The sequence below is a fragment of the Corvus brachyrhynchos genome, unplaced genomic scaffold (assembly GCF_000691975.1).
Source record: "Corvus brachyrhynchos isolate BGI_N302 unplaced genomic scaffold, ASM69197v1 scaffold220, whole genome shotgun sequence".
Lineage (NCBI taxonomy): Eukaryota > Metazoa > Chordata > Aves > Passeriformes > Corvidae > Corvus > Corvus brachyrhynchos.
In genome coordinates, this window is record NW_008236209.1 from 4,671,756 (window position 1) to 4,690,988 (window position 19,233).

The window sequence follows — 19,233 nt, forward strand, 5'->3', positions numbered from 1 at the left end:
ATAAGGAGCAGAACCTCCCAGCAGCAGGATGCTGATAATGATCCTGCCTTTACCCAGTGCCTCTCATCTCAGCAGCTCTGAACTCGGCTGCAAGAGCTGCACACAGACAATGTCATCCTTTCCTGAAATGCAGCACAGACTGGAATGTCATTGTCCATTAAAACAGGGGTGAACTGCAGATACAGTGAGAACAGGCAGTGCAATCCTCCTGCCAGGATCTGCAGGAGGGGAGGAGGCCAGAGCTTTTAACATTGTTTTTCAAAGCATTTTGACTGCTTTCCATCACCCCAGTCTGCTGGAATCTGTGTGGACCACAATACCATGCACTTTGATCAGGGTGAAAATGGAAATACCGCCGTGATGGCTTGGTTTAATAGAGATTTAGAAAAATTATCAGTTTCTGAACTGTAAATCCCGTATTTACTTTTACATCAGCATATCCATTTCCAATTTGATGTTCTGCAAACCAGTGTCAGTGCATCTGTACATTAACAGTGCTTTTCACTTCCATAAAATCACAGAATCCCAAAATGGTCTGTGTTGGAAGGGACCTTAAAGTTCACCCCATCCCACCCCCTGCCATGGGCAGGGACACCTTTCACTAGCCCAGGTTGCTCAAAGCTGCATCCAGCCTGGTTTTGGACACTTCCAGGAATGCAGCATCTGCAATTCCTCTGGGCAACATATTTCTGTGGCCTCACCGCCCTCATTGTAAAGAATTTCTTCCTAATATCTCATCTAAATCTAACAAGGATGTTCTAATCTCCCTTCCTTCAGCTTAAAGCCATTCCCCCTGTCCTGGCACTAAATGCCCTTGTTTCATTGCAATTCCAGTGGCATATTTGCCTCTGTATCTTTTATCAGAAGTCATTCCAGCGTTTGTCCATAGCAGTCCCAGACTACCAGGACTTTCAATGGATTTCTAGGGAGGTTCTGTTTCAACTGCTGTTGATATCCTCCTCATCTACAAGCATTTATTGATTTTTAGAGCCAAACCAATGAGTAAAAACGTTGAGTGGGAAAAAGGAATTGCAAAGAGGCAAAATGGAAGATAATGGAGCTTGGAAATGAGGCTGGCTTTAACAAACCCTGCTTTAACAAACCCTGCTTTAACAAACACTGCTTCTTTGCTGCTTGCCAGTTGGTTCTATCAAGACAACCCTTGGTAGATCACTAGAAATTTTAAATCAAAAAAATAAAGAGACTATACTGCGCTGTGATCTAAAGTATCCCTCAAGAATATTTCCTAATTAAACAGCTTGATCAGTTTTATTACCTTAATCAGTGCAGCCAGCCTGCAGGAGGTACTGCCACTTCTGTATCAAGGATCCTGCACTGCAAGAGTGGATTTATTTTCAGAGCTGTCTCTCTCTTTCTCACCAGACTGACTTTTGGGCCAGGTTTGCCTGTGTGTGAGGTTCACTAAAACGAGCTTAACCTCAGCCAGCTTTAGGACATGTATTGAAGAAAATTTAAAATTAAAAAAATGCTCTTCTTTTTGTGTTTTATGGTACAAGGGGTATTGACAGTCACTGGGATTGAAAACAACACAGATCACAGTGCATCCAGTCTGTAAATACCACGGAATCACTAATTCTTCAGGAAAGGTCTCAGTTAATGCCCCACTCCTAAGATTATTACAGGAGATTAAGGAAGACAACATAAGTTTTTTCAAATGCACAATTTCCAGTCCTTTTGAGGCACCACGTGAATTTATTTCAGAGCATAACTGATCATCTAGGTATGCAAACCAAGATTACTTGCCAAAAAGTCTTGACTACAGGAAGTGGTAAAATGACCTTCAGACCAAATTAATATGAAATAATCTTACCTTCAAACTCCTCCGTTCTTCTTGAAAGTAACTTAGAAACCTCGATTGTTTTTAACTCTCCAAAGAATCACAGCTCCTGTTTCAAAATGTAGTTGGCCAATATTTTAACTTATCTATTATATGGTCCTTTTTTTCCTTCTGAGAAATTTGTGGGTTTTCTCTGCACCAAATCCCAGTTATGCAAATTTTGTTATCGTTTTGGGAATGCTTAGTCATGGAGCTTCATTACCATGTTTTTGGGGATGGTAACTGTGGAGTAGAGGAAGACAGTAGCTCCAGAAGAATTAGTGATGGTCTGACAGACAAATATAAATTATTCTGGGATGTTTTGAACTGCTACAAATTGATAATAATTATGTTATCAGGCATGGATGCCTAGGAGGGTTAACCATAGGTGCAATTTATTTTCTTCTGCCCTTCCACCACTGTTGGTTATTTCATTATGAGGACAAACAGAGACTGGTCCAGGATGGCTTTAACACTGTGCTACAAGGTTTAATTTTGTCCTTTTATGTGACAGCCTGCCAGTTTGCAGGCAAAAAAATTGAAATATTGTCTATCATTTTCTCCTGGAAAGACGGGATATTAATGAGATTTGAAAGAATCATTTGATGAGAATTTCAGCAATTCAAATTGAGTATGACATTGGAGGGTGAAAGGAAAGCAAGTCCTGGCACGCTGACATTGCACAGAAGAACTGGACAGCTTTGGTTCACTTGGAATTCCTGCCTGGATGCTGACATGGAAGCTGGAGATCCATCAAACATATCATGGCATATTTAAACCCCTTTGATAAAATGGCAGAGGTTATGTGGAATTAACTCATTCCAAAAGCCAAGATTCCTCATCTATCAGCATCCTTGTATTGAAAAAGTTGATCATAAAAGAAAATGGAAATACAGAAAATGTTTTAAGAAGGAACTCTGCTGTTTTGATACCAGAGGAGACCTTACTAATGAAAGAACTACAGAACTACCTTCAGATAAATAAAATGTGTGGGGACACAAAGAGCCATCCACAGTAAATGGGGAATAGAAAAGCTTCTTTCCACAAGCTGAGTGGTATTGATGGCTCTTGGAATGATTCACAGATTGAATTAAAACACTTTCATTGAAGGATCATTTGAGCAATTTGGTTTCTAGTTAAAGTATTGCCTCATTGCTGATATGCAAATAATGATTGCTGCTGCTGCTGCTGCCACAAAAGGCATTGATAATTTGGCCCGAGAATTTTCAAATAAACAACAAAAAGTTAATATGATGTCCCAGTGTATCTTTCTTTCAGCAGGTGATGGCTTCCTTAGCACATTTCTCAGTGTTTTTAAGCCCACTTATGGAAGCCTTGAAAAGGGTTTTCCTCCAATTTTCTAAAAAATTTTAATTTTTTTAACTTATCCTTTAAGTTTGTCTTTCTATTTCTATCCTATGTGGAAATTTCCTGTCTATTATTCTAATTTATCTTTTTTATTACTCAGATAATTATTTGTTGCATTTTTGATGGATTATTCGCTAGCTCTCTTCATTCTCCAGAATTTATTTCTGCAAGAACAGCACTGCTGAGCTACTACCCTAAGTGGATCCATTTCTTTTTATGTGACATTCAAGTAGTGAATATTCTAAACTCTATTGGTTCTGAACTTTTCTTACATTACTCTACATGTTCCCTCCAACCACATGATACAAATGTAAATTTCAAGGGTTTTTTTTCTCTGCTTTGAGTGTCTTTTTCCTCTGTAAACTACAAAGTTGTTTTTTTGTGTAACTAAGGGAATTTCTCAGTGTGGCTTGGCAATGAACAATTGAAATCTCTTGACAATGGGCAATTAAAATCTCTCCTTAGTGTTCTGTAATTGAGGGCATTTTCATGAGTGATCAGTAACAGATGCCTACAGAGGACTTCCCTGGATTTAGGAATGTGCCCGCAGCAGCACATTCCTTTGTAGTGTAAGATCATGGAATTCCAGAATGGTTTGGATTGGAAGGGACCTTAAAGCCCATCCAGTGCCACCCTGCCATGGGCAGGGACAACTTCCACTATCCCAGCCCCAATGTCCAACCTGGCCTTGGACACTCCCAGGGATGGGGCAGCCACAGCTTCTCTGGGAACCTGTGCATCCCTATCCATTGGCAAGGATTTCATAAAAAGATACCTCTGTTAAACCTCCACATCTCCCAGGGAAGCAGCATCTCATGGCCTGAAAGAAAACTGAGGAGCATCCAGGATATTCACAGGAGATTTTAAAGGAGAATCAGTGAAACAGCAACATTTGCCTTCTTCCAGCTGCCCCTTAAAGCTCCCAGGAGCTGTGCTTGGCTTCTTGAGGCTGGTGGTTTTCACCTCCCCCGGGATTTTGGATACACTTCACTTCCAAATCACTGCAATCCTCTCCAAGATATTCAAAGCTAGAAATTTTTGATGTTAAATGAACAAATTCCTTCACAATCTGATGCTTATTGTCCGTCTCGTTATGTAAAAGGCAAGAAAAATGCTGCTGGAGAGGCATGTGAACAAACAGGAGAGAGACAAAAAGGAATGGGGGAAGCTGGTGGAGAGAGAGAGAAGTAAAACATGCTTTAATTCAGGTGATCATTGGCATGTCTGAGCTGTCAGGCTGACACCACTGTCTGCCTGCACTCAGAGAGAGTTTTCCATGTAAAAGAAGCAGATGTGCCAAAAGAATCCTTTCTAGAGCTGTAGTAGGTTCAGCACACTCACACAAAACACAGTTTCTGCCTTAAGAACTCCTGAAATCCGTACAGATTTTCTAGGCTTTGTTTGATGCTTAGAATGAAAAAGATGGACAAATTTGTAGGGAATAAAGCTGAATGCATTTTGTAAAATTACTGGCTGCTACGGTTTCATTTCAAACATGCCACCTACGTTAGAACTAAAAACGCTCCACAGTCTTTTTATAATTCATCTTTGCTGGAAAACAGTTGGTGGAGAATTTGAGTAGGAAAACCCAAACACTGCATTGGCCTTGAATCCTCCTGAGCACTTCTGTGCAGAGGGTCAGCAAGGATATGTTTTGGGAGCTGTTTGAGTGTTAGTTAATCAGAAATAAATTCATTTTGATTCATCACTAGAGCCCTTCACAAATACAACCTCATAATTTTTCCTCTCTCTGAATCCTTTTAGAGTAACTCCTGAACCTCCACTTTCCAGCTCCTGCCCTCACTGCAATGGCATCAGGGAAGAGGACGTCAAGCTTACTAGAAAACCTAAACTGCAAAAGTAGCAATTTAAATTAGTGAGGCAAAGCAGCATGTAGAAGATATCCACAAAATTACTCTGGGTGGAGAGGACGAATGCAGCTTATTGCTCAGCAATATTTGATACTACAGTGTTTTATTCAGTAAAATGCTTCATTTAATAACAAGAGTGTCACTAATTTCAGCAGCAGAGCAACAACCTCCATTTCTGTCAGCATGGCAGGACAGCAGTTCTGAAAGGATGGCATTAAAAGGATAAGCTCTGTCTGTTTTAGCCTTGAAAGCTTTGTAGGCGTTAAAACAATTTTGCAAGAGGACAAATCGCAGTTTACTTTTCGCTTTCCTTTTTTCCTTCATTGCAGACAGAAACACAAGACATTGAACCCATCAGAATGAGAAGTAAGGAGATTTCTTAGGCAGGAATATTTCTTTACCCAAGCACAGCACACATTTAGAAGCCTTCCTCGAGGACAGGCCCAGGGAACATGGAGATGCCTTCCCATGGGTTCTGAGACAGGATCTGGAACAGAGCTTTGCCGGGCACTCCCCCATCTAGGCAGTGTTTTCCATGCACTAAAATGATATTCATAATGTATTTTTCTGCACAATGCAATGTTTCTCAAACTGCCTTCCAACCCAGGCAGTCAGGAATCTTGTAGCACTGAGACCTTCTGCTCTTTTCCTAGGAAATCCACATTTTCCAAACTGGTAACAGTGTTACACACAGAGTTCTCAGTGTTAGGTACATGGGCTGATGTCAATCCTGCCAAGGGAAGGAAAAATTTAGAAACTGGAATGAGTGGGGCAGGAAAGTCTGGGAAGAAACCATGAAAGCATCTTTTTGCTGAGCAGGATCCAGGGTCTTTGCAGTTTCCTGACATACAGCACTTCATTTAATGTGGTCTGAAAGTCTTACCCACAGGAGCAAATTTATCCTGAATTTTGCTTCATAAGATGAAACACTGTGAAATAATGGAGAGCTGGAGAAGGTTGAGCTCTTCTGAATTTGCATTGCCACTCTGTCCTCCCTGGGATGGTCAGGACCGGGAGCAAGTTGGGGATTTTGCATAATTTTTTACACATGGTAAAGGTTACAAGGCACAGCAATGCGTGACACATTGTCTGACTGCTGATATTAAGCTGCAAGACAATAAAGTAAATTTCTTTACATAATGACCTGAAAGATTAGTTATGCTTGATAAATGTGACTTGAGAGACTTTCACTGAGCTCAGACTTTTTCTCTGGGAGCAGAATTGCATTTCTTAAAAAGGTCTGAACATATCTGCTTTATAGATAGGGCAATTTCAGAATATAGTCCTAAATAACCTGATAATAAATACAGACCATTAAATAGCTAAATGTTGCTGAAATCTTTTATGGAGATAGTGCTAATCCAGTCCATTCTTGGAAGATATATAGCCCAGTTTCTAATTGGTCCTCAAAGAGGAGTTAGTGAAGGTGAGGTAATAGTGATAGGGATGCAGACATACCTCAGCCAAAATAATTTCCATCGAGAATTACAGATAGGCTTGATTTAGGGAGGTCTGTGGGCACTATTTTGCTGTGGGCCAGCTGGTCACAACCCCAGCCACGGCTGCAGTTACTGGGAGGGCACAAACTGGAGCCATGGGCTCAGCAAAGTGTTTTGTTGTCCTTCCAGGCTGCCAGTGGTGCACAAGCTGAATTAAAAGTGGTGACAGTCAAAGCCTTGAGGGCACTGGCTCTTGGTAATCCTGCCAGTCTTCTGAGCTCTGTTTGATACCTTAACCTCTTGGGCAGGTATCAAGGTTTGGGAATGTTGGTGGAAGTGGAGCAGGTCTGTGCTTGCTTCTGGGCTGCAGGTCTGCTGCCCTCCTTGTGAAACACAGCAGGAAGACTTCTCAGCTTTAGACATTTGGACATCATCTCCCATGGTTTATTCTGGGAAATAGAAACTGAGAAATATCCAGGAGGAAGCCAGAGGTATAATCTCTTCAGGACTGTTTCACATTTCAAAGATGAGGGTGATTCCCATGCAAGAAACCATCCCAAGGTCTTGTCTGAGTTGGAAGAGTCACATTAGGTGACTCTGCTGGGGACAGACTGGGCACAGAAACTCTTTCAGAGGGATGTTGGAGCTCTTCTTAGTTGTATTCAAAACCTCCTACAAAGGGAACAGCCCAAGCTGCCCGGACAGCTCATTCCAACACTTAACTGAGCTAAACATTGGGAACTTGTTCCCTGAAATGTGACCTTTAGCACTTACATGGCAAAGTTGTCAGCTCTGAGGTGGGTTCTGCTGACCCTTTAAAAGCAAATAGTTTACAGCACTCAGCAGTTGTTCACAAAACTCATTACTAAGAAGCATTAAAGTCCAAAACTTGTAAGAGAAATCGGGGAGGAATTGCAGCCAATTCTGATTCAGTGACTTCCTAGAGACAACTGGAAATGTGGTGCCAGTGGAACACAGGAATCCAAGGGGGAGCCACAACAGCAAATTGTTTGTTTCAGTTGTAAAATTGGTGAGAGCAGAAGGAAAACGATGAAACCTTTACCTTAGAACAGCTTGGAAATTCAGCACTAATTCTGTATTTGTGGCCCAGGTCCCTTCCAAACCTATTTGTCTTCAGAAAGAGCTGAAAAGATGCTACAAAACCTACATTTTTCTAAATAAGGGATGACCTCTGTTAACTCCTCCAGTTTCAAACTGCATCTCGTGGAATTGTGTTCCTGCATTATGGGATTCCGAGGTCAGGAAGGGGGATCAGGGAAGCCAAGGATCACCCAGCTCAGCACCTACAGGGCTGCTTTGGCTGGAGATCATTCCATTCAGCTGTGCTTCCAGCACATTCTGAGATTTGATAAATACGATGTCCTGCACAGAGAGGAGGCTCCCTGGCTATGACACATTGCTCCAGCACAGGTAGTGAGTGATCTAATGGGAAGCAAAGCAAGAGGGAGAGGGGTTTGCCGGAGCCCGGCGTGATGCGAATGTTAACAAGTCCTCTCACGTCATCAGCTTCCCTGCTCTCCACGCCCTCCCTCCCTGCCTTTCTCTTTTATGAGCCAGCCTGAAATCAGGGAATTACACGCTAAGGAAAACCCTTCAGCTAAACATATAATTATTCTGCACAGGATCAGTGCAGCACAGTTAATCAGTTTACCAACTGAATTAATTTTTATTTTTTTATGTCTCCATCTCCTGTTGAGGGTGCAGAAATTCTAGATTTAAAGGGGAAAAAATGGCTTGCAGTTGTGAAATGAGTATCTACAGCAGACCATTTATTAGGAGAGAAACCTCCACTGCAGGCTGTTTTGGCAGACAAACCTGTCAGTCCCCAGGACTTTGAATCACGGACTCTGTGTGGAGTTATTACAGGTGCTTAAGGAATAGCTGGTTTCCCATTTTAATTTTCAGCTGTTCAGTAACACTGAAAGTCACAGCTGTGTTTCATTGCATTGTGTTTCATTCCATTTCCTTGGGCTGCTTTGAAAAGTGAGTATTTATTTGGACAGAGGTGTCACTTCCCTGTAAATGAGTTCACATTATAAATGACCTACTTGTAAACTGCTCCCCTTAGGAAGTACAACATCTCCAATGCTGTTGGTTGTAAAAGTACAGAGAACACCCTTCAGATTCTGCCTCCAATGGAAACACAAGCTACCAACCTTTCATTAATTCAGTAAGACATCCTACCTCCCCTGTGCACCCCAAACCCCCAGATTCTGTACAGGACTCCCCTCCTCAGTGCATTCTAAAATAGATGGGTTTGGGTTTGGAGTGTTCACTGATAACCTGCAAACCTGAGTTTCACAGGGAGCTCCTGCACCAAAAAGCAACCAAAGTCTGCAGGTAAAGCATTCCAGATGCACATCTTGGAGGGCAGTTTGTCATTTACTCACACTAAGATGATAAACCTAATCCAAGGAGAAACTGACCAGTCAGAAACCTCTCTGATCCCCAAGGTGCTGGTGAGCTTTATGGGCAATGCTTCTTTTCCAGTGGGGCCACAACAGAATCTGGGCAAGGCAAAGGCTTTTCCTAAAGTACCTTTTGGGTCCATAGTACACATCCCCAGGAAATCAGGTAAGTTATGTAAGAAATGGGTGTATACCAGGGGAAATACCTGTTCATTTTCTGAAGTAAAAACCATTTAGAGACCTTTAAAATTTTGGAAAATTTGGGGGAAAAAAAGAATGCTGACTGAAAACTGTTGCTAAAAATATCTTCCCAATTAATGTTTTCAGCTCCTTTGAAACCTTCCTTTTTAGCCACAGTGCCTTCTGCTGTATCTGCTAAACTTTACAAAATATTTTTTGTATAAAGACAGTTTCTTTAACACGAAAGTATCCAGAGTTTTTACTTCTAGATCCTTTGAGAGCCTCAGGAATCAATTTCTCCAGACCTGCATGGCCTTTTCAGGTTGTCCACACCATCAGATGCAGTTCCCTAATTGAATTCCAGTTGAGTGCTTTCCCGAGAAAGGAACTGTGGATAAATACAAGATGCCAACTTGTCATTACAATGTTCCTTAAAGCCTACCAATTTTTACTTTTTTTGGCAAGTAACATTTCCTAAAGGAGAAGAACAGAAGGGTGTCTCCTCTTGGGGGGGGCTCAGGCTGCAGTGGCTGCTCTCATCAGATGCTCGAACCAGGACACATTCTGGGGACCTGGGTCTCAAACCATTAACATCATTTTTGTGGCTTCCTTCCATCTTCTCTACAATTATTTGATGCTTCTGGTACTCACTGCTAGTTAGTTTCAAAAGATGGGCTTTGCTAAGAGGTTTTAGAAATAAGTTACAATGCCTTCAATGAATATGATAAATGCAACTTTTTAAAGTGTGTTGCTATAATTTCCCCGTGAAATACGCTATCGTTTACAGTCTCCACCAATAAAACTAATTGCCTACATATTTTTAAGCCCCCCAAAGGTATATTCCAGTGGCAGTATTTGTTCCATTGCTTGTTAACATGTTGCTATCTACAGTCAAGATAATACTCATTCAAAAACGGGTAATTTTTTGAAAGCATCTCTTAAATTTATCTTTTAGTGGTGTGAAAGAAGTGACCTTTCAGAATAGAAGGAATACATAAAATCACTGAAAATTACTGCCTGTGCAGACCTTTGACCTCTCTGGCACATGGATTTAGCAGAGTGACTGTAGCCAATGGAGCTGAGCTACAGAACACCTGGAAATTACAGGCAAACAGTGGCCACAGTTGGGCAATTTTTGCAAAGTGAGGTAGTTACAAGTAGTTTAAAACTGATTCTGGTCTGCCATTTGTGTGGGTTAAGTCTTTTCTTTGGCTGCAACTGAACTTTGCATCTGCAAAGGTAAACACTGGCATAAAAAGGGGGCTTGTAATATTAACATGGGGGGAATGGACAAATGTGCAACTTTCCTGTTTGTGGATGTGCAGCTCCAGTTACCAAGGAAAATATCCACATTGTGAATACTTCAGTGTTCATAGCATTATCTTTATTTATGCTTGAACACAGAGGCACAGCACTGACAATGCTGCCTACTCCAGATATCCCTATGGATGGTCCATGTGTAGTCTGGTATGGAAATCCAACTGTCAGGCAACTCCAGACATTTAAAAACCTGCTGCTTGTATGACCTTCCTCCACTGCACATCATGGATTACTGTTCCCCAGGATGTAATTAGTCTGCATCAGAAAGGATAAAAAAGTAGCAGGAAGTATTTTTAAATTTAGCAACAAGTATTCTACACACTTTGACACTTAATTTACATTATAATTCAATTAAGGAGTTAAAATAGCAGTGGTCTGTCCACTTTTTAACTCTTTCATGTACTGAGAATGAAGGTGTGGATCAGAAAACTCCTGTGCACATACATTAGGATTTGACATCACCTAATGACATTGGAGCGTGGGAATCAATCCTATATCTAAAGGTTTCAGGATCCATCCCAACAACCTGCTCAAGCCCTCCCAATTACCCTGAGTTCCCAAACACCTGAGAAACAAAGTACACACATTCCCCTAGACACCGTTTGCTTCACAAGACTCTGTGCTTGTAAAAGAATAATTAGCTGATAATGGCAACGTGTCTGATGAGCACCAAAACAGCCCAATTTCAGCGAAGTGAGGAGATGCAGCTCAGCAAAATGAGATCAGAACCATTCCCATATTAATGAGCATACTTTGAAAGCTTTAAGGACATTAGAGTGGGCATCCAATTTAACCCTTCCATAAGTTCATCACATTACGGGAATCATTTCCATGAGTAACCTACACCCCAAATTTGCACCCCTTCTCCTTATATAACAGAGATCCCCCGTGGCAGGAATTATTTGTCTCAAAGACAGACAGCTCATCAGAAGCCCCGTATAACAATACTAATACATCCCACTGTGGGAATACATTTTCCCCCCACTCCGGAGAAATTTAAACCACTTATCATCAGGAACAACCCCTCGCCCTCCCATCCATCCCAGTCTGTTTGCAGCACAGCCGAGCATTGTCAGGCAAAACATGTCACAGCTGACGGCTGTGTTGTGAAACTGCGAATGTGCCGGGAAATCATCATTCCTGTCAAGTTATCCCGGCGAGTTTCCCCGCGGAGCCGTGCTCAGCCCTGCGCCTTCCCACCGCTGGCGCGGACGCGGAGCCTCGGACACGCGGCTGGGCAGCCTGGACAGGGCAGGACACGTCCCTAAAGGAGCCTGGACAGAGCAGGACACGTTCCTAAAGGAGCAGGATGCCTCAGTCCAGCCCCGGCGCCTGGTGCTCCTTGTGGTACCCAAAACTACAGACAAGTGCTGCACAGCCACTGCATCAGATCACCTGATATGAGCAAACCAGACCTAATCAGGGCAAATTTAAAGCAGCCAAACATCCCGACGTTACCCTGTGCGAGGCATAATGGAGTCGTGAGACACAAACACTTTCTGTCTGCATTGTCCAACAAATGCAGTTGATCCCGGCTCCGTTCTCGGCAGCAATTCCCACAACACAGCACAGCTGAAGCAGCCTCTCCTCAGCCCTGTCTCTAACAACTACCGGGCAAAGCAGCATAGGGATGATCAGAACTGAATAAACTCTTCCCAAAACAAAGAATGCGAGAGCACGGATGCAAATTGCCAGGATCCAAAGTACAGACAATACACGGCAATAAACGATCCTACCTTTCATCCAATCCACTACTTGCTTGGGCGTCCACTTGCTAATAGGTTCCATAACGAGAGCCATCATCAGATCACTTTATCATTCACACCAAAATCAGGGGAAAAAGGAGAGAAAAATTGTATCAGAGCATGGCTGGGCTACGAGAGCTGTCGGATTTTACAGTGCAGTTCAAAGAGAAGATGATGCTTTGTCCCTCCAGGTTCCTCCTGCACTGATTCAGTAATGTATAAAATTACACTGCTTGATCAGCTCTGGCACCTCCCCCACTGCACACAGCCTGCAACACCCGGAGCACCGAGCCAGGAAATGGTGCAGTACAGACTTACTTACCAAAGCCTCTGCCCGCCGAGCCACCGGCACGGATAAAACATGGCATTGCACACGGAGCAATCCACACCGGAGCTGCTCCGCACGCCGAGTTTGACGGAGCTGCTTTATTCCAACAAGCCCTGGGATCTTCATTAGGGAATATGTCACTACTGTAACTTGATAGCAGATTGTCTTGGCTTCATTGTGAATATGCTGACTGTCACTCGGCTTAAAGTGAAGATAGAAACGTCAGAATATCGCCTGGCATCTGGCAAAATGCTGAGCATCTCCATCTTTACAATGCAAAATGTTGCTGGAGTCTTGTACTATATAATCATGTAATTCAGAATGTCAAACACAGTATGAAAAGTCTTACCCAAGAAAAAAACTACTGGGAGAAAACTCTCTGTTTTTTCTGGCCACATTCAGAGCCAGGATATTTCCTCCTATGAGCTGCTCATTTTGTAGTGGAAGAATGACAGCATCAAGGAGTCAATTTGTACTACTACAGCACTTTAGGATAGACAAGTACAGCAAGTATTTTGACTCCCAGTACTGGGATCATTAGTCAATGTCTCCCTTTTGTTATGACGGAAAAAAAAGGTCTTAAGTATTCCTAATCCCAAAGTTTGCTACCCTTCTGACAGATGAAGGTGAAACATTTTAATGAGATGTGCCAAACAGCACTTTTTGGACCCATTTGTGACTCTCTGAACCCCATGCAGCACAAGTTCTGCATCCTGTGGCTGTGAAGGTGCTGCTGGCTCCAACCTATCGTCTGATATTGGCAGCCCCAGTATGTTATGCTAAGGGGAGAAACTCAGACTCCAGAAAAAAGGCAGAACAAAGCAGTTCCACCTTTCTCTTCAGTAATCTTTCATCTGTGCCTGTTTCTCCTGCGCTGCTCCAAGCTCCCCCAGCACATCAGGGGAAGAGGATGATGAGGGTCCCCCATGTCTGCTCCCCCATGGGGCTTGGTCAAAGTACCCATGAGATCTGCCTTCTCTCTCTCTCATATGGGGGAACATGAAATACCAATGAATATTTATCACAGAATCCCAGAATGGTTTGGGTTGGAAGGGACCTTAAAGCCCATCCCATTCCAGCCTCTGCCATGGGCAGGGACACCTTCCACTTCCTCCAAGCTCCATCCAACCTGGCCTTGGACACTTCCAGGGATTCAGGGCAGCCACAGCTTCTCTGGGCACCCTGTGCCAGGGCCCCCCCACCCTCACAGGGAAGAAACCTTTCCTAAAATCCGATCTAAACCTACTCTCTGGCAGTTTTTTCTCTGCCCTTTCAGGGCTCCTTTTTATACAGTTAAGGATGCAGACAGGCATCTTTCCCCCCACTAAAGCTTCTCCAAAGAGATGTGCCATTCTCAGCTCAGTGATGCACTCTATCTGTTTTTATTTTTCTTTAGCTTTGGGAAATAGTGTGATTAGTATTCTACGATGTATTTGGAGTGCTCAGAGCACAGATCTTCTTTACAAAAGGATTCACATCAATTCTCCTTCAAGAAGGCTGAACAGCATGTCAGCTTCCTCTCTGAGTTTTGGGAGACCACTTTCAGTAGCTTTAGTTCTGTCTAAATAGCTGTTTACAATGGACATAATAATGACAAAGCTCTCAAAGGCACAATACTTCTCTTTTTAGGCAACAGTGGGCTAGAATTGAGAATAAATATTTCTATTAGCTATTGGAAATTGTACAAGTTGTTTGGGGGTTATTCTTTCCTAAAAGTCTTGATTTTTTTGAGTTCAATAACAGCATGGAAGAATTTGAGATAAGCTATGTTGTGCATGAACTTGGTATTTTGACACATCTGCACAAAAAAAATCTTCATTCATGATTGTTTGGACTACTTCCCTAATTCCTGTCATTTGACAGACGTTCTGTCAATGCCCCTTTGTCTCACATTTCCTACCCAGGCTTGACTGGGTACTTTTTTTATATATTTTGACATATTTTGGAAAGAGGATGAAGCCTGAATTCAAAGCCCATCAATGTCAGTGGGCACAATTCCCCTCATTTAAATTGTCCTTGGATGACAAAAGAGGCCCCAAACTATTATTTTGGAATGAGAACTTCCATTTTCACAATGAGAACCTTCTAAATCTTTCCTGTCCTGTTACTGAGGCTCTTCCCCCCAAAGATGGTTTGCATTTTCATTTATTCCCACCATTATTCACCACCATGGTGCTGGCTCAGGCAGTAACTATAATTTGGCTGGAAGACCTTGGCTGTTAGATAAACTCCTGTGATTTTCCTTATTATTACCAGCCACAGTTTGCCTGTATTCTGGGATTTTACAATCTTCAGGACAACCATCTAGTTATTTTTGTTCTCCTTCTCGGAATAAAATATTCAAAGCTGTTAAAAAAACTCTGTTTCTCTCCCTCCTGATGATTTATTCAGGTTCATTTTGTGTTGCAAAGATCACTGCACATGGCCCTGCTTTGTCACGAATCATTCCAACCCCAGGGAAATGTTCCTTCAACTCCTCTCATGGGTATGTTCAGCATGGCAGCCCACGGATGGTTCTACCTGGGGATTTCCTCTGCTTCTTCTTTTGTTGTTTCAAGAAAGACTGATTCCTCACACCCATGGGAATGTCACAGGAACATGGCAAGATGGGGAAAGGAGCCTGTCACAGACCATAGGACCCAGTGATGGATCCAACTGAGCACTAGAAAGGCCAAATGGAGTGGAGACATGTCCAGACTGTTTCTGGAACCACGGCCCAAGTCAGCTCAGAACACTTTTTCGTACAGGTTGTCCACTCTGCCCACTGAGGAAACGACTCTGGAACGAGTAATCATGGAATATACCCCCCCTGCCCTGAGCTGTCATCCTCACTCCTGACACAGCTCTAAACCTCCTCCCTCACGATCCCTGTCAGCCATGGGTCACTGCAGTGGAATCAAGTCTGAAAAGTCACTAAATCACAAGGAAATTTTTCAAAAAATAGGCAAAACTATGTAATCCCTAAAGCTGTGCCATGTGTTTTTCTGCCTGTTTATTGCAAGGCTTCTGCCTAGATCTATCCCCCAACCTACCTAGCACTGCTTCCTGATGCCAACATAAAAGCAACAATGCATTCCCATGACTGTGTTTTTCTTCCAGGCTGAATGTAGCAAATCAAGAGAAAAAAGATCAAGGAACATCTTTCTCACTATTATTCTATCTAGGTCATGTAAATGAGAAATACTTTCTGACTGGAGTCTGCATAAGCATCAGAGCAAAGTGAGGCATTTGAAAGGGAGAAAGGGAGCAGAGCTTTCACTACGATGCAACGTTGTTGTCAAAGGCCTACATAAAATAATCTGGTAATTCCAGCCCATAATCATCGCTGCTGCCTTTGACAGCAAAGGCCTAAGGCTGAACAGACTGGTGGAAAGGTTTGGAGTCCCTCCTCCTTGCCAGCAATAATGCTGAGAGTGCTGTAGCTTTTGAGCACTGCCCGGTATCTCTGGGATTGCTAATTAAACCATCAGTCTCCGTATTTTCATGGTCACTGTGGGAGGCAGTTAAATGTTCTTGTGTATTTCATGGCCAGTGATAATTTTCCAATTAAGGATTATGCTCAAATCTGGTACCATAGTCACTGTAGCACTTAGAACAACCACGTATTTCTTGCAGTTTTCATTTGGAAACAATTATTCTCATCTTCTTTGATGAAGAAATAACTTGCATGTTGGGAAATAAGTCCTTTATGAGTGGGTTAGTTTAATAAAATCTTGACATGGCATTTGATGTCCATTATGGAAAAACAAGAGCATGCAGCTCCAGATTAAATAAGTCATGAATGCCCTGGAAAAGTGGCATGTAATGTTATAACTTAGGACATCTATAATTTATATTATTAATGGAAATGTAAGCAAAATCTCCAAGGAAATGACCATTGAACTCTCGGTTATCATTAAAGCTTTTTATCATGTAACATTCATATATTATACAGCTGCTTTTTGTGAAAAAACCCCATATTTTTAAAAAACAGAATGGGGCGAAATCGTTGGTTTGATCAGGTCAGTTCTAAGCCAGGTTCTGCCTGGTGTTGCCTACAGCCCTTGAGACACCTGTTGAAAGATCACAAGGAAAGTGCCTCTGGTGAAGTTGCATGAGAGCAATTCATGTGCTGGAGGAAAAAAAAAAGCCAGCTTAGGTTTGGGATAGGGATTGACAGATTCTCCTATTTACTGATAAACCTTGGCCTTACTTAACCCTGGCTTTACAGGCTGGGGGGTTGGGTTCTGGCTGTTCTCACAGGACAGTCCAGCTCAGGAGAGCCAGGGGAGAGTCCTGCGCTTTGAGCAGCCCGAGCAGGGGCTGTGAGGAAAGGGTTTGGATCATTCCCGACTCCCAAAGAGGGTCAACAAGAAGGTGTTACATGATCCAACAGTCTCTGTTTTAGATTACAGGATATTCTGAGTTGGAAGGAACAAGGATCAAGTCCAACTCTTCAGTGAATGGCCCATCCGGGGATTGAATCCACACCCTTGGTGTTCTCAGCACCACACTCCAACAAGCTGAGCCAATCTCTTGGGTGGATCTTGCACTTTTGTGTCCAGAAGCTGTGGCTGCCCCATCCCTGGAAGAGTCCAAGGCCAGGCTGGACGGGGCCTGGACCAGCCTGGCACAGTGGAAGGCATCCCTGCCCATGGCAGGGGGTGGCGCTGGATGGGTTTTCAGCTCCCTTCCCACCCAAACCATCCCGCGATCCTGCGATTCTCCAGCACACGCCGCAGCTGGTGCCGAGCTATTTCCTCCCGGTGGAGCCACCAGCCCTGACTGTCATTTGTGGAACTCTGCCGGCTGTGACCCCGGCGAGGTCCCGGGCAGCCCCGGGATGATGGGGACGGTGTTCCACATTCTGGAGTGCCACCTGCTGGCACCGCACCCCCCTCTTCATGGTCCCGAATTCATTCATTCATTCATTCATCGCATTTAATTCTCACTGCTGGCGTTCACTGTGGCATCAACTTACAGTATTTTTTGCACAGGAACCCACCGTAGTCTTCGCTCTTCTGTCACAAGTATTAATATCCCAGCTTTTACATGGAGACTCATTAGAAATTTATGTTTTTTTTCATGCTCCATTAGACGATAAAACTGTTTTATTAATGTGTGTTAGTCATAATTTATGATACTTTACATTAATTGGGTATTAAAACACCCTTAACAAATGGTGTGGAAATCAGGGCTAACGTTACAAAAATGCAAGAAATACTCGGTTTTTCAGGAATATAGAGAAATTATTTCATTATCACTTGATAAAAATATATATCTTGACATGGCTGAGATGGTTTCGTGCACTGCTTTTTTCTTGACATATTTTAGTGTTCACAAAAGCTCCTACACTGACCTCTCTTGGGACCAAAATCCTCTATTTAGCCACAAAACATGTACATCATGGACAGAGGCACTGCAAACTTCCTCCTCTCTTGCATCACTTTCATCATAATATAAGCTGTTTTTTCAGGAGCTGCCCTTTAGCTGTTGTTACACTTCCTTGACATCAAGAGTAGCTTTTCTATAAAACAAGTTCTCTAGATTACACATCTCTGGGGAAAATGATCACTTTTCGCAGCCCTATTCAGAGCTTTAAATGCAACTTAAGTGTATTAATGTCAAAGATATAATGTAGAAAAATTAACTGAAGAAATAGAGTTCTTTTCTAATAGAAATCCACTGATTTCAGTGAAGACACTGTGAAGTTATAACTGGGATAATTATTTCTCATAGAAGATGAATTTTGTGTTTTTTAACTCAGACTGCAAATGAGCAGAGAACACTGAAATATTTTCATATTAAGGGAAAAGGGATTGTCTGTTTTCAGCCTGTTTGCTGATATCACCAATATGTTTAGAGTCTCCCAAAAAGCTCCAGATAAGAGGGAATACTCCAATCTGGGAATCACCAAGACAATCTTCACAGCAGAGACACAAGAAGAAAGTCCCTTGAAGCAGTACCAGTGGAAAATCCTTCCACCTTGCCAAGGAAGTTTCCATATTCCACTCATGCCACCACCAGGAGTCACAGCTTCCTCCCCAAATAAACTTCATGAGGACACAGATATTTGGGTAAATCTTAACTTTCAGCTGCTGGGAAACACAGAGCACAGGGGCCTCATCTGCTTCATTGATCTCTTCACAGTTTGGTAAGCGGGGAAAACTGCAGACAGATCCTTTGTTATCATTTTCCTACACAGAATTCCTCCAGGAACAGCTATAAAGCTCTGCTCAGTTCAGAACTGACTCGAGAGTGTAGCTAAATTAAGGAGAAACGGGAAAATATCTTGCAGCAAGATACTGAGCCTCACATGCAGCTTCAGAGGGATCCTGTAGCACTGTGCAGGCAATTCCATGCTCAGAATGGATTCACTCTCTTAATTCACTTTTCCATGACATGGAGCTTACAGTACTGACAGCCACCAGGTCAGCATGAGAATTTCTGAAGGCAAAGCTGGGCAATCTCTCTCCAAAATATGTTTCAGCTCAACAGAAATCCTTGGTGTGATGCCAGATTTATTACACATGGATCAATGGCCTTTATTTTTTAGGTATTATATAGATCAGACTAAATTTTTGGAAGCCTCCTTTTTGGCCCTAAAATCCTAGGAATTATAAAATTTAAGTGCTGCTAACTCCAGCTTCTTTTCTTTGAAGAAAAAAACGCATCAGAATATTTATTACTACAATATGTTTCCTGTCAATATATCCATATTCATTTATATAAAATAT

At 42.5% G+C, this 19,233-nt stretch overlaps 1 protein-coding gene across 3 annotated transcripts in view; it reads right to left on the bottom strand.

Moving 5' to 3' along the window:
• LOC103623158 (connector enhancer of kinase suppressor of ras 2) overlaps positions 1-12,777 on the bottom strand; it is a 175,396-nt gene extending 162,619 nt beyond the window's left edge. Inside the window, exons 1-2 of one of the 3 annotated variants that reach the window (XM_017742525.1) lie at positions 12,512-12,761; positions 12,181-12,254 (exon numbers count right to left, since the gene is read on the bottom strand). In XM_017742525.1, coding sequence (XP_017598014.1) covers positions 12,181-12,254; positions 12,512-12,552 — 115 coding nt within the window. In that variant the 5' untranslated portion in view covers positions 12,553-12,761. Of the gene's footprint in view, positions 1-12,180; positions 12,255-12,511 lie in introns of all 3 variants that reach the window. The other 2 variants (XM_017742531.1, XM_017742535.1) reach the window with 2 other exon arrangements.
• Positions 12,778-19,233: the final 6,456 nt, after the last annotated feature.